The 14,915-nt window shown below is 53.0% G+C and overlaps 1 protein-coding gene across 1 annotated transcript; it reads left to right on the forward strand.

The window, feature by feature from the left end:
• The first annotated feature begins 1,146 nt into the window (after positions 1-1,146).
• On the forward strand, positions 1,147-8,448 carry SF3A3 (splicing factor 3a subunit 3). The gene is made up of 17 exons (XM_061360745.1): positions 1,147-1,307; positions 1,390-1,437; positions 1,552-1,604; positions 1,942-2,047; positions 2,414-2,486; positions 2,788-2,879; positions 3,173-3,255; positions 3,614-3,752; positions 4,091-4,159; positions 4,480-4,547; positions 4,902-5,009; positions 5,330-5,399; positions 6,031-6,195; positions 6,300-6,410; positions 6,843-6,933; positions 7,515-7,570; positions 8,189-8,448. The coding sequence occupies exons 1-17, from the start codon at positions 1,212-1,214 to the stop codon at positions 8,264-8,266; spliced, it is 1,506 nt and encodes a 501-aa protein (XP_061216729.1). The 5' UTR covers positions 1,147-1,211; the 3' UTR covers positions 8,267-8,448.
• The last annotated feature ends 6,467 nt before the right edge of the window (positions 8,449-14,915 follow it).

Raw genomic sequence — 14,915 nt, forward strand, 5'->3', positions numbered from 1 at the left:
CACGAAGTTCAGAATCTTATCTCCCTCTTTATTTTTAGACAGGCATCCGTGAGGAGGAGCTGCCGTTCTCTGGGGCAGCCTGGAGGGTGATTAAAGGCAATACTGGTACCTTCAGTCCCGTGCTCTCTGCAGTGGGTTGGCTGTTCCCAGGGCACGGTCACGTTTGTCTGCCAGAATTAAGCCCAGTTCCTTGTTGCTTTTGGCTTCAAGTCATTCCCCGTCCCTGCTCGAACCATAGGGATCATGAGGTGCACGTTAACGCTAGCGGTGCAGCTGGCGGCCTCTGCTCGGCGCTCCGGGTGGAGCTGAAGGAGGCAATCAGCATCCAAGCGGAACCCAAGGCAATCAGCATCCAAGGCAATCAGCATCCAAGCCGGGGCTGCCGTGGGGGGGTTCCCACCGGGACCGGGTCACCCCAGCGCAGCCCTGCTGGGTGCTGCTCCCTGCCCTTGCCTCAACCCGGCTGCAGGGGGCGCTCCACGAAGCCGGGCGCTGCGGGTGCCGGCGGTGCCTGCGCGGAGCCGCCTGTGCCCTCCCTGGGGCTCGGCGCAAGGTGGAGGCAGGCCCCGGGGTACCGCGGGGTCACTGCGCAGCGCTGGCTCCCAGCACCGCCGCTGCAGGGGTGGGTGCACACCCAGAGGGCCATGGCAGGGAACGGAGCTGGTGCAGGGCCTGGAGCACAAGTGATGGGGAAGGGCTGAGGGACCTGGGGGGTTCAGTGGAGAAGAGAAGGCTCAGGGGGGACCTGATGGCTCCCTACAACTGCCTGACAGGAGGATGGAGCCAGGAGGGGCTGGGCTCTGCTCCCAAGGAACAAGGGATGGGACAAGAGGAACCGGCCTCAAGCTGCACCAGGGCAGGTTTAGATGGAGCTGAGGAACAATTCCTGCCCCGGAGGGTGCTCAGGCATTGGAACAGGCTGCCCAGGGCAAGTGCCACGGCTCAGTCAGCGGTGGCCGTGGGCAAGGGGCTGCTCCAAGGGGACTCCATGGGGGCTTCAGCCTGAGCCCTGCCCGGACCCTGCCGCAGTGCGGGGGCTGGGAACCGCTGCGGGTCCAGGTCTCGGCACCAGGGACCCTCTCCCCAAGGCCCCGGGGCCGGGGCCGGAACCTCCCTGCGGGCCACAAGGCCCAGCCGGAAGCTTCCGGTGCTGCACTGGCGGGAGCGGAAGAGGAAGAGGAAGGCGGCGGGTTCCGGTCGGGAGCGGGAGGATGGAGACGATCCTGGAGCAGCAGCGGCGGTACCATGAGGAGCGGGAGCGGCTCATGGACGTCATGGTCAAGGAGATGCTCACCAAGAAGTCCACGGTGCGTGCGGGGCCGCGGCCCCCTTCACCCGACCCCGACCCTTGCCCCTGCCCGCCCTCACCCTCCGCTCCTCTGCCCTCAGCTCCGCGACCAGATCAACTCGGACCACCGGACCCGGGCCATGCAGGACGTGAGTGCACCGGGACCGGCATAGGGACAGGGCTGGGGCCGGGCCGAGCTCTGCTTTGTGCTGCAGGAGGCTCGGCCCTGGCGGCATCGTTTGGGGTTTGCTTTTGTCTCTTAGAGGTACATGGAGGTGAGCGGCAACCTGAGGGACTTGTACGACGACAAGGACGGGTAAGGGCTGCCCGGGCACCGCCTCTGCTGGGGAGCGGCTGTGGCCGGTAAAGAACCGGGGTGGGGGGGGGCTCTTCAAACTCCATTGGAAATGCATGAGGGCGGGAGACCGAACCTGCTGGAGCGGGCCCCAGGCTGCACATGGGCCACGGCCGTGCTGGACACAGGCACCGTGTTGGGTCCCTGGGGTAATGGGGAGGCTCGGGGTTGCTGTGGAGGTTGGTGAGGGGAGGCTGCAATGGGATCAAACCGCAGCCCTGGAGCTGGGAGAAGGCAGTGTCAGTGTCGGGGTGGTTCCCCTTCCCGTGTAACCTGGCCCCCGTTCGTGTGCTCACAGCTTACGGAAGGAGGAGCTCAGCGCCATTTCGGGCCCCAATGAATTTGCCGAGTTCTACAACAGGCTGAAGCAAATCAAGGAGTTCCATCGGAAGCACCCCAATGAGGTGAGAGGCTCCCTGCTTTGTGCTCCCTTCTCCGCACCCCTGCAATCAGCAGGCTTTCCCTGCTGCTTTAATTGCCTTACTACACAATGCTGAGCACACTAAAACGCTGCTGGAGGAACCATGGTGAAGGGTAGGCAGTGCTGCAGGGGCAGTGTAAGCTGCTGGGCGAGCAGTGTGGGGAGAAGACGGGATGCTGATGTGTTCTCTGTGTGCTCAGGCACGCTTTGCTGCTGAGGTTTTTCAGCCTGTGCCCAAGTAATGGTGAGGAAACGCTTTGGGCACCTTGAGCAGGTTCTTGTTTGCAGCCTGTGATGCTTTGTGTGTGTTTTATCCTGGGGCTTCTGTAATCTCTGCCTGCTGTTGAAGATCTGTGTTCCAATGTCAGTGGAGTTTGAGGAGCTGCTGAAGGCCAGAGACAACCCCAGTGAAGAGGCTCAGAGTAAGTGTGTAGTTTTCTATGGGGCCAGTGGAAATGTGGTGCTTGGGAGGTGTTATTTGCTCTGGTTTGCACACTTCAGAGTTCCACCTCCCTTTTACTGAATGACTTCTGGAAACTCTTCTGTCATTTAAATTCTTCCTCTTGAGGAATGTTCTCATGTGCTCCCACAGGGTGTCTGATTAGCTTACATCCCTTAAGCACAGATTAATCCAGGGTTAATCCTTTTCAAGTTCTAAAGTATATGTGTAATAAAGAGAGAAAACAAAGCTCGTAATGAAGCTTTTCATGATCTTCCCTACAGATCTGGTGGAGTTCACAGATGAGGAAGGGTACGGACGATACTTGGATCTGCATGATTGTTATCTCAAATACATCAACCTGAAATCATCAGAGGTAGGTTTGTTTCAAAGTCACTTTGTTCCACCTCCACTTCTGAGTGCTGCTTTGTGACTCTGCTGTCTTGGTCTCTAGGTTGGTGTCTCTGTTAATGTCATGATGGCTTCTGTTTTCTGCTGCTGAGTGCTGATAGTTGTATAGGGCAGTGTGTTAGCACCCTGAGAACCCCAGGCCTCTCCAGTCCAGAACGATGGCATGAACTAGAGCTTTTCTTCTGGCCTGGTACCTGGAAACTGGGTGTTAATCTGCCTGCATGTGTATAAAGCCTAACTCAACCTTTTTCCTTTTAGAAATTGGATTATATCACTTACTTATCCACATTTGACCAACTCTTCGATATTCCCAAGGAGAGAAAGAACGCGGAATACAAGAGGTGAGCCTTCCTACCTGCTTCTTTCATGACAGTTGATGAGAAGCAGTTTGCTTCTTAAGTGCACAGTTGCTAAGAATATAATCAACAGCCAACCTTGACTCGTGTGAGCTGGGTCACTGAGCTGTAGTAACTCAATATGAGCCCCAAGAAGAACGTGCAGCACAGCAGCACTGTGGAAAGCCACGTCCTACCCTATGGAAGGACCTTGCTTTATCCTTGTAACTGCTGCATCTATAAGTCATGTGTTGTTCTCTTGATGATCTCCTTTTGGAGTAGTAGAGGGTGATTGCTTTCCAAAGAGGTGGTTAAATGTTAGAGGTTGATACTGACTGACCTGTGCTCGTGCTTACTCTGCCAGGTACCTTGAAATGCTGCTTGAGTACCTGCAGGATTACACGGATCGAGTGAAACCCTTACTGGACCAGAATGAGCTTTTTGGGAAGATTCAGACTGAGTTTGAGAAGAAGTGGGAAAATGGCACATTCCCAGGCTGGCCGGTGAGCAGTGACTGAGCTCTGAATGCTGCTGTACCTGTGAGAGCTTGTCATTTGTGAATGCAAATCACTTGTGTGAAGTCAGCACTGAGGTTAAGTCTAAGAGCAAGGTGTGTGGTTGCATATCACAAAGATGCGACTTAATACTACTTTGGATTTGAAACCCAACGTAACTGGTTTGAAACCTTTTTAAGCTTTGCTTATTTTGTAGCTTTTCTATTGTTCCCTTGCTTGGTTTATTTTGTATCTGTGAAGTTAATTGCTTTTCTTGAGGTTGGAATATTGCATGAAGTCGTGTTGTAGGATGTCATGAAGATCTTGCATGTGTTTTATGTTGGCAGAAAGAGACCAGCAGTGCACTCACTCATGCTGGAGCCCACCTGGACCTGTCAGCATTTTCCTCTTGGGAGGTAAGTTCTCAGTGCTCTGCACTTAGGGCTATGTTTTGAGCAGTAGAAGCTTCATCATTTAGTTCCTTTTCATAACTTGATGTGCTGTGCTTTGCTTTGGCTCTGTGCTCTCTGGGTAAAACCTGGATTATCCGGATGATTTAATTTCTCCTATTAGGGGAATGTAACTTGAAAGATCTGGTCCGATTTGTCACACTCCTCACTCTTTGCAGTCCTTTCCTGCTGTTCATTGGTTGGTGTGTTTTCTAATAAGTTAAAGTGAATGTACAACCATATCGTGTTTGGTGAATGGCTCCTCTCTTGTGATTTTAATTGAACAGGAATTGGCCTCTCTGGGACTGGACAGGTTAAAATCAGCTTTACTGGCCCTGGGACTAAAATGTGGTGGGTAAGTTCCAGTCTTTTCACAGTTCCTTTTCAGCTTTTGAGGTATGCCTGGCTTGCATTCCTTTATGGGATACTTGATTTGTCATCTCTGTTGTACAAGAATTACCTCAGTGATATTTGAAAGACAAAGCATGGAGAACCAGTCAGGGGATACAGTGATGTACTCCCTGTGGTGAAAAGTGTCCTATACTGGAGTGTCTTGGATGGAAGAATTTGGCTTAAAGAAGGAAGACAGATAATAGGGAATCTCATGATCTTTTCAAGCTGCATTTAGAGTTTTGTGGCATGAATACAAATAGCTCTCAGGGAATGTAAAACTGGGGTTTGGGCTCATCTTCTCCCTGCTTCTCCACAGTACTCTGGAAGAGCGTGCCCAGAGACTTTTTAGCACTAAAGGCAAATCCCTTGAAGCACTTGATCCTTCCTTATTTGCCAAGAATCCAAAGACAAAAGGAAGCAAAAGGTGAGTTCTTAAAGGTCATTCTGAGGTTGGGGGTGTTCTCTTCGCTTGCATGAGAAGTGTTCTATAGACACCACAGTCGTATGGTTGTGATGGATCAATTTTTGGAGTGTTAGAAGCTTCTTATGTTGGACCACATAGTCCTGACCCAAGGGGAAGATACCAGAGCTGAGTTTGTGTGCAGTTTACTTTCCATAAGCTGTTTGCTATTTGTCTCTGTTTCCTTGCTGTATACAAGTCAAATTTGTCTTTAGGAACTTGGTGCACACACAGTGCTGCCAGTTCCAGAATGGGCTTCATTAAGGTCCTTTATCTATTTCCAGAGACACTGAAAGAAACAAAGATCTCGCATTCCTGGAAGCTCAGATTTATGAGTACGTGGAAGTTCTTGGGGTAAGGATTTCATTCTGTCTTTGAGGGTTTTATTTCAGAGCTGTCAAACAGTGACTGAAAGGTCATCCACATCTGTACCCACTGCTTTCATAGGCAGTAAGAAGAGTTCCTTTCATATCCACAGTTTTAAAGTGCAGATAGCTTTTTCTGTCAGTAAGTAGAATATAATGAATTATATTTATATTTCCATTAGATAATTACTTTGCAGGCTTTTAGGAGCAGACATGTCTTGGGTCTGTCCCAGAGGGTGTCTTTTGCTTCTAAGAACCACATCAGTGTAGTTAATTTCCATTTTAAGTCTAAATCACAGGGTATTGCAAACCCTTACTTGTTCTGCCTCGGTGCTTCCCTAACTCCTTGTTTCAGTTCGGGGTGATTGCTTTTAGCAGGGTGGCTGCTGGTGTTAGCTTGTCCCCTTGGAAGTGCCAATGGTAGTATGAGTTTTCTATCCTCTGTAAGTAGGAAATAGTATACTAAAAGGTCCAGTTGTTGGGCTGAGTAAAATGAGAGTTCTCCGTTTCATACTGGTTTTCCATTCCCCTCCCTCTGTACACTGAAGACGTGTTTCATGCTGCAAGAGTTTGCCCTTCCTTTGTTGCTGTGAACAATTCCTTCTCTTTTCTTACATTAGGAGCAGCGGCACCTCACCCATGAGAACGTGCAGCGTAAGCAAGCACGGACAGGGGAGGAGAGGGAGGAGGAGGAGGAAGAGCAGATCAGTGAGAGTGAGAGTGAAGATGAAGAAAATGAAATCATTTATAATCCTAAAAACCTGCCTCTTGGTTGGGATGGCAAGGTAACAGCGCTGGAAAAGCGGGAGCTGTCACCGTCTCCACACTGGCCTGCTGTTTGAACCTGCCTTGCTGTTTGACCTAATCCCCATTTCTCTTCTCTTGCCAGCCAATCCCATACTGGTTGTACAAATTACATGGTTTAAACATCAACTACAACTGTGAGATTTGTGGTAACTACACCTACCGAGGGCCCAAGGCTTTCCAGCGTCACTTTGCAGTGAGTAATGCTCTGCTACAGCAACATCAACACCAGGTTCAGATAATCTTTATGAGAAATAGTAAGTCAGTGGAGCGCTCAGGTGCCCTTTTTCCACTGCTAAAATGTGGGTCTGGGCTGATGCTGTAGGGCCTTGTGATTGGAACTATGCTTTGTGTAGCTGTATTGTGCCACTGGGATCTCCTGCGCCAGTTTCTGTCCAGTTCCTTCTTGTTTGAACACCTAATTCCCGTATCCAGGTCTGGTTTATGCACAGTGCCTCTGTTGTACTTTAGATTGTCTAAAGTAGAGGAAAATACTTTAACAGAGGTTTTTAGGACTCTGTTTAGATTTGTGTTTTCATAGTACTTGTTAGTGTGTCTTTATAGTCTCAGGTGTTGCAGATGGAGTGGCATTCCCTCTGGGACACTGACTCACATCTCTTCTCCCCAGGAATGGCGACATGCTCACGGAATGAGATGCCTGGGAATTCCCAACACTGCGCATTTTGCCAACGTCACACAGATTGAGGACGCAGTCTCATGTAAGTACTGACGGCAGAACAGGGAGCCTGTGCTCTCGCCAAAGATTTGCCCTTCCCTGATCACCTGGGGAAGCCAGAAAAAACCTTTGGAACTGGTAGAGCCTATAGGCAGCTTTTGCAAGCCTACACAAGTCCTTAGGGCTGTCAGTGATTACAGTTCAATGCATCTGTGCTGATGGATTGAGGGAGCTGCCTCTGTTTCATGCAGAGGTTGTTCCTTCAGTCTGCCTCACTTAGGTTAACAAATACAGGTTGTAGTTCCTGGAGGTAAATTAATTCTTGCCTAGAAGAAAACAATTAAAGCCTTGATTTCCCAAAAAGCTATTATTACCTTTGGAGCAGTATCTCTGAAGTAGTGGTTTTGGATCTTCATCTTGTGTCCCATCTTGAATGCTCCCTTTGAAGCCTGCCTTGCTTTGGTTCTCTGCCTTTCAGTAAACCATACACAAGAATGAAAAGCTTGTAATGGATATTAGATACACTCCTGGACTGCACAAAGCTCTTGTGTGTATTTGACCTGATTAAAAACCAGTATCTCAAGGGAAATGGCATCAAATCCTGTATGACTTCTGTATTTGCAGTGTGGGCAAAGCTGAAACAACAGAAGGCTTCGGAGAGATGGCAGCCTGACACAGAGGTGAGACATGACAGGCATTTGGCTGTGTCTGGTCCTGTGTGTGTGGGATCCTCCAGCTTACCTGGCCTGAACTCTGGTTCTGTTGGATGAATCTCTAAGAGCCTCCTGCACACTGGAGAGAGCAGCAGGAACTGTGCTCATTGCACAGCTCCTGGTGGTGCTGCTGTGTGGAAAGTGCCTCTTGTGTTGTGTTGGAGAGTGGTCCAGAGAGCACAGGCTCAGCCCTTTGTGTTAGGAATCCTTTAATATGCTGCTGCTTTACAGTACCAATGTCCTCTTTGTTTTGTGAGGAGAAGGAGCTGTTGGGAGCACTGTGCTCACTTACACCAGTGCCTTTTCTTCTATCTCAAACCAGTATGCAGGGCGAGTGAAGGCATCCCTGCCTGTGGCAGGGAAGTTAGAACTGGATGAGCTTAAGGTCCCTTCCAACCCAAACTGTTCTATGAAATCCAGCCTGTCCTACAGCTTGTAATCATTCTGCCTCAGGATAAGCTCTTCTCATGGGGCCTGCTGGTAGATCCACTGCATCCCTTCATGTGGAGAGGTTCTTGGCTGGAGCTGAGCTTTAAATGCTGTAGCACAGCCTCAGGTGTCTCTAAACTGTTGGTTCCATCCTAGGAGGAATACGAGGATTCCAGTGGGAACGTGGTGAATAAAAAGACCTACGAAGACCTGAAACGTCAAGGGCTGCTGTAGCTTTTCCCACGTGCAGGATTTGACACCAGCAAAGCAAGCGGAGATGCGTCAGCAGCTCTGGCTCCTCAGCCCCTGATTTTGTATGTGCATGAATAGAGATTTCAAGGATACTTTCTAGGATCGCTTTTAGTAAGCCCCGCGTGAAAAGCAGACTTGTGACGTTGTTTTATATCAAAGCAAAACATGAGAAAATAAACCAATTTTAACGTAGGAAGTGCTGGGGAGCTTTGTTGCCTTTCCTATGCTGGGAGGAAGAGCTTTGATTGTGGTTTTAAAACGCTTTGTACACAGTTTGAATTGTCAGAAGCAATTTGTTCTCTCTTATTCCCATGCTCATGGGAATATCTATGATGAGAATTGAGTTTCTATAGAGCACACACGGACGTTGCATGCTGACAGGAGTAACTGTCCTGTGGCTTCCTCTAATCCTATGGGTTTCTTCTGGCTCCTTTGCCAAACAAATGCATTTGGCTTCTTGCTGCGTTTACCTCGGGCTGCCTCCCTGTGGAGCTTTGGCCACTGGGATGTTCTTAGGGAATTCATTGAGCTTGGTTTAGGTTGGGCTGGGTGGGGAGTTTGGGGTCACTTCTGCAGCATTGTTATTGACTCAGAAGACCTAGGGGATTCTCTTGCCTTGGGTGGTGACATCTGTAGCTTCAAAACGAGCCCTTTCCCTGTGGTCTCTGTGCAGAGCTGCTGTCATCTCCAGTAGTCCCAGGTAACAAGCGCTTCCCCTGGGTGATGGGTGGTTGGCAGGGGTGGAGCTGGTTGCTGGCACCAGGGTGCAGCCTGTGGGACCAGTGCTTCTGTGGTGCTCAGAGGCTCTCCAGTGCTGGCAGTGGCTGCAGGCTCTCCCCGCTGTGTTGGAGCTTTGAGGAGCAGCCGGACAGGGTGAGTCAATGCTGGGGGCTCTTCCCTTTCCCTGCCCTGGGATGAGGCTGTGGCTGCTGGGGGTTTGTTCCTAAGCCTGCTCAGAGCTGGGTTGGTGCCTGCTCAGTGAGGTCCAAACCTTCCCTGGGTGGTGGGTGCCCCGCTTTGGAAGCTAAAAGATGCCAGCCTGCATTGTCTTCTATTTGCCTGCACTGAAGAGCCTCAGTGAAGCCATGAAAGCTTCATCCTCCCATGATGGGTGCTGCTGCTGGATCACACCTTTATTTGCAGAGCATCAGTTAACTGCTGCACAGTGCCAAGCATCATCTGGACCTGCTTCATGCTCCTGGCAGCTGCTGTGTTGGCTGCGAGCTCTGGTGCAGGGTTACCACACCAACGGGAGCACGTGGCTCCCAGGGGCATCCTCCCAGGCCCCTTCTGTTCAACCACCTCCTGCTGCAGCTGAGGCTCAAAGCACCTTCCTCTTGCTCCCTAAGCGCAGGCAGGCACAGTGACAGTGCTGAGGTACTTGGTTATTCACATGTTAGGTGGTTTCTGGGTTGGGAGCCTGTTGAGAGGATGTGGATGGCAGTCTGCAGAGGTGCTGGTGGTGGTGGTGTTATTCCCAGGAGCTTCACATTGAAAAGCATGGCCTGCACTACAAGGACCAAACATGGAGCACTGAACAACATGGATTTCTCTGGTGTCCCGTGGTGTCTAGGATAAAGGCTGTAGAATTTCCTGGGAGAATGGTTCCTTTAAGGCCAAGTTGGATGGGGCTTGGATCCCACTCTGGGATCCTATGAGAAAACAGACTCAATAGGAAAAGTCTCTCTTAAGCACCTTGTCCTGATTGTTTCTGCCACCTCATCCCAAGCCGTGTGCTGGGCACACATGAGGGCAGTGACCACTGCATTGGCCTCTGCTGCTGCCCAGCTCTGAGCCTGCCTCTTCCTGCCAGGTCCTGGGAGAAGCTGCTGCTGGATGGGGATGGCAGGGCACCGGTGGCTCATCCCCTCTGCTCAAGGTAACGGGCTCTGCTGCAGTGGCTATCCCAGGGAATCCACCCCTGCTGGGTGCCAGAGGCTTCCTTGGGACAGGGGTGGCTGCTGTCATGGGGGGCTCTGGGCAGGGATTTGCAGCAGGGCTGGTCCCTGCACCCACCACAGGTCACTGGTGTGTCTGTGGGGCTCCCCACAACCTCCCTGCCCTAGGGAGGCTGGGTTTGGTGTGCTGGGGTGAGCATCCTGTGCTGCTGGGAGGCTCCTTGGGCTGTGGCTGAAGCAGTGGCCTCAGCCATCCCCACTCCATTCCAGGCCTGCTGCTCTGCATCTTGGCTCTGCACCTCTGCGTCCAGGAGCCTCTTGCTGCAGCAGGTGAGCTCTGCACCCCAAGGGAAAGCTGGGGGGGTTCTGTGGGGAGCGGGGCAAAGGCAACGTGGTGCGATGGGGACTTTGCCCCTGCCCCTCCAGGCTGTATTCTATAGGATGGAGCCTTGCTGAGGAACCTCTCACCAAGGCTTTGACCCCTGAAAGCCTGTTCTTCCCATGCAGGATGGCTGGAAGGGGGAGGGAGAAGCTGATACAATAGCCACAGCGCTGCTGTGGTGGCTCTTTGTCTCTGTTGGGATCTGCTTGGAGCTTCTGGGCTGCAAACAGACCTTGTTTGGAACATCCTGTCACTGGGTGCCATCCACACCCCAACCACAACGTGACTGATGCTTCCCACAGGTCCCTTTGGGCTGTGCCGTGGTTCAGGAAGGGATGCAGGGCGAGGCTGGTGGTGGTTCCTTCACCAAGGGGGAGCTTTCTGTCTTCCAGAGCACAATGCGGCCCCCAATGCCTTGGTGACCCCCACCAACGCCTCAGTGGTCCCCAAAGCCTCAGTGGTGGCCCCCAACACGTCAGTGGTCCCCACCAATGCCTCGGTGGTCACCACCAGTGCCTCGGTGGTTCCCAACACCTCGGCGATCCCCACCAATGCCTCGGTGGTGCCCAACTCTTCGGTGATGCCCAAAGCCTTGGTGGCAGCTGCCAACACTTCGGTGGTCCCCAAAGCCTCAGTGGCCCCCAGCATCTCAGTGGTCCCCACCACATCAGTGACCATCCCCAACGCCTCTGTGGCCACCAACGCGTCTGTGAACGGTACAGAAGCAATGAAGGTAAGTAAAGGAATGGCAAGAAGGTTGTTGGCCAGGCTGTTAGAGCCCCGTGGACACTGTCAGTAGCCCAGCTGATCTCATGAGAACCAGGAGTCCCATAAGAGCATCCCCTGTGTGGAAGGGGAGCACCTTGGGCACGGTGGGTGCATGGAGGCAGCTTCTGCAGACAGCGAGGCCATGGCTGGGGGCAGCACCGTGGTGCATTGCAAGGAGGCTTTGCTGCACGGTGACACCCTGGTGTGTGCTCCCTCCAGCTCCAGCTCACCTGCCAGAGCTTCCAGTGCTCCGGGGAGAGGTGTTACCAGGATGGAGCCCACGCCAACGAGACGGTGACCTGCCATAATGAGACTTACTGTGAGGTATGGAGCTGCAGCGGGGCTCTGAGAGGGGAAAGTCTGTTTCTCTTCCTTTGTATCGGGAATGGACAGTACCCTGTTAGTCTGTGTCATAGAATCACAGAGCCACAGAGGGGTTTGGGTTGGAAAGGAGCTTAAGGTCATCCAATTCCAATGCAATGACAGCCCATGACTCTCCTGTTTCCCTTGTCTCTCTGTGGCAGCCTGTCAGTTACTTTTGCTCCTTCATAAAGGCATCTCTTCACCCCCCTTCCTTTGGCTCTGCTGTTGCAGCTGTATCGTTTCTCCAGCACAAACTACACAGCCAGGTGCAGCAGTGCCTGTGGCTCGGGGATGTGCAGGACCAACAGCAGCATGAGCACACAGGAGTGTGCCCTGGACTGCTGCAACTCCTCCCTCTGCCTGCAGCTCAACGCCAGCTCCTATGGTAAGTGCCCACAGTGGTAATGGTCTGAGGTTAATCCTGCTGGGGAGGAGGGAGGTGATGATGGGTAAAACCCATTGCAGAGAGCTGGGGCTGCATCACTGCATCTCCTCTGCATGAGAACCGTGTGTGGCTGTGGGGGGTTCTGCATGGGCTCTGTGCTGGGCACAGCCTCACAGGGCTCTGTCTGTGTCTGCAGGTGACCTGCCCCTCGCCACCACGCCACCACCGACCACCACCTCCAGAGCTCCCCCCCACAACGTAGGTACCAGCTGGGCAGATGCTGCTGTGGCCATGGGTGCTGGGTCTGCTTTATGGGGTCAAAAGCTGCCTGCACCCCTCCTGCACCTGCTTTATGGGGTCAAAAGCAGGCTCTGGAAGGGGTTCCTCAATGAGCTTTGAAAGAGGAGAGTCCACCATGAGCCCTGTCAAACAGGCCTGCTCCCAAGCCCAGTGCTTACATCAATTCAAGCAGCTGGAGCTGACTGCACGGAGCCTTTCCTGCAGCCACAGGGACCAATGGGGCACTGCAGCCTTTTTCCACTGCCTGCATGGAGGGGAAGGTGCTCATCTTTGCAGAGGCCTCTGAAGAGGAAGCTTGAAACTCGTTTGTGCTGCTGGTGTTTCACTCAAGCTTCCTCCAGTGTCAGATGGGTGCTGTTTGCCTTTTTATCTCTGGATCTGAAATGCCTGAGGCAGAACAGAGAGGGGTTTGGGAAGGAAGGGGTTTGTCTGAAGTTCAGTGCTTGTCCTGGGAGTCCTGCTTGCTGAGTGCAGGGTGTCTGCTCCTCTCTTGTAGGGGAAGGTGTGCGCAGCGTTCTCCTGTCACGGGGATGGATGTTTCAAAGGCAAGAAGGCTGTTGCTAGATGCAGTGTTGGGCAGGACTTCTGTGAGGTAAGGAGGAGGAGAGCCCAGGAGCCTGCATGGGTCCTGTGATGTGAACACTAAAAGCTTTGCCAGGCCCCCAGGCTAACGTCTCTCTCCTCCTTCCAGATGAAGAAGATGGGCTTGAATTACATGGCGGGATGCAGCAAAGCCTGCAAGGCTGCCAAACCAGTCTGTGCTGCTGCGACCAAGGCTGCCTGTTACCAGGAGTGCTGCCCAGCCACGCTGAGAGCCAGCTGCCTGAGGCTGGATGGCAAAGTCCACGTCAGTGGTGCTGGGCGGGTGTCTGCGGCCCCGCTCTTGATGCTCATGGTGTGTGGGGTGGTTTTTCTCCTCAGTTCCAGGGGCTCTGCTTCCCTCTGGGGGTAAGCAGCAGCCTGGATGCCCTGCAGTGCTCCTCAGCATCCCCGCTGCTCTCTGGCTTCAGCCAAGCCTGCTGTTGAACACCCTCTGTTCCATCCCTGTCCCGAGGTGGCCCAGTTGCATGTGGCTGCTTCTTCCCCTGTGCCGGTGCCTCCTGCCCACAGGGCAAGCCCAGGCCCCTGAGCTTGGCTCAGTTGCTGCCCTGCACAGGCCCCGGATGCTGATTCCCAAATTCCACCTCTCATCCCTAAGCTCCACTCCAAATCCTGCAGCTTCCCAGGACGGGTGAGTCCCATGTCCTGTTTGGCATCTTCATTCAGTGAGTGTTAACTCCTTGTGATTGAGACCCCCCCAGTGTAGCCAGAGGAAAAGCATTTAATCCATGCACTAAGGAAGCTGCAACGGTTGTTCCCTGTGCTGCCAAAAACCTGGAGGCCTGGGAGATCTGCAAGCTAACACGGGTCTCTGGGAGCTGCTGCAGCTGGGGCTATGGATGCTGGATGAGTGACCTTGGGAGCAGGAACAGGATGGGGTTAAGCCTGCTTAAACCCCAGGAAGTTCTGCCTTGACTGAAGGCACAGAGCCTGCTTTAGCTGATAATCTGCTCACAGCACAGCCTCTTCCCTGTTAGTTGTAAACTGCTCTGGTGTTGGGATACCTCTTGTCTGGGTAGGTGGAATTAGGAACTGCGTCTCCTCTCCAGTTGTGAAGCAGGAAAATGGGATTCATCTCAAAGCGTCTCCTGTTGTAGCTGATCCCCTTTCACCGCTGTCACTCTGCTGCTAAAGCAGAGCCATGACGTGAACCAGCCCCAGCCTCTTCCTGCACCAGCCAGCGCTGCCGTGCTGCGGCACACACCGGTGCCGGTGCCCGCTCCGCTCCGCTGCCTCTTCCAGGACTGCACAAATACAGAGCTCTGGTCCGGGGCTGGAGCGTGTCTGAGTGTGCTGGGGCTCGGGGGAAGGCCTGGAGGGGCCGGTTCAATGGTGGAAGGGGTTTGCTCTGCCTGCCCTGGTGAGGGGCTGGGAGCCCATGTGGGGCTGGGTGAGAAAAGCCTGGTGCAAGCTGTACCCAGCCCGCTCCACGTCGCAGGGTGTGGGTTCAGTGCATCCCAAGCGCGGCACAAGGGTGTGTTTGGGATCTGATTCAGGCCGCAACAGCAGTGAAAACGGGACCAAACCAAGGGGTTTTCTGTCTCAAACCCAGCACCCAGCTCTATGTTTCTTGTCAGAGCAGGGGTTGACAGTGACTGTTTCACACTGATCATTTCCTCTCCGCAGTCCCTTGTCCATTCTGGATGGCTGCTGAGCACAGGGATGGGAGCGGGAAGGCAGAGGGAGAGCAGCAGCTACATTAATGGGGACTGCTCTGGGGTTTCCTGAGCCCTAGATCTTGGCTGTTGCTCCTGCATTGGCTTAGGCCAAACTCCCCCACCTCCATGCAGAACACTGGTGATGGCTCACACACTCGGTGTTAATTAATTCCCATCGTTATTAATGTAATAATAATTAATAATAAGCAGACTTGTGCCAGCCGGGTGCTGAAATCCAGCAAGGAAACAGCTCAAGGTGCTCCTGATGGGGGGAACG

Source organism: Neopsephotus bourkii, unplaced genomic scaffold (genome assembly GCF_033783945.1).
Source record: "Neopsephotus bourkii isolate Nb327-2 ecotype Australia unplaced genomic scaffold, CSIRO-AGI_Nbou_v1 NB_1036, whole genome shotgun sequence".
Classification (NCBI taxonomy): domain Eukaryota; kingdom Metazoa; phylum Chordata; class Aves; order Psittaciformes; family Psittacidae; genus Neopsephotus; species Neopsephotus bourkii.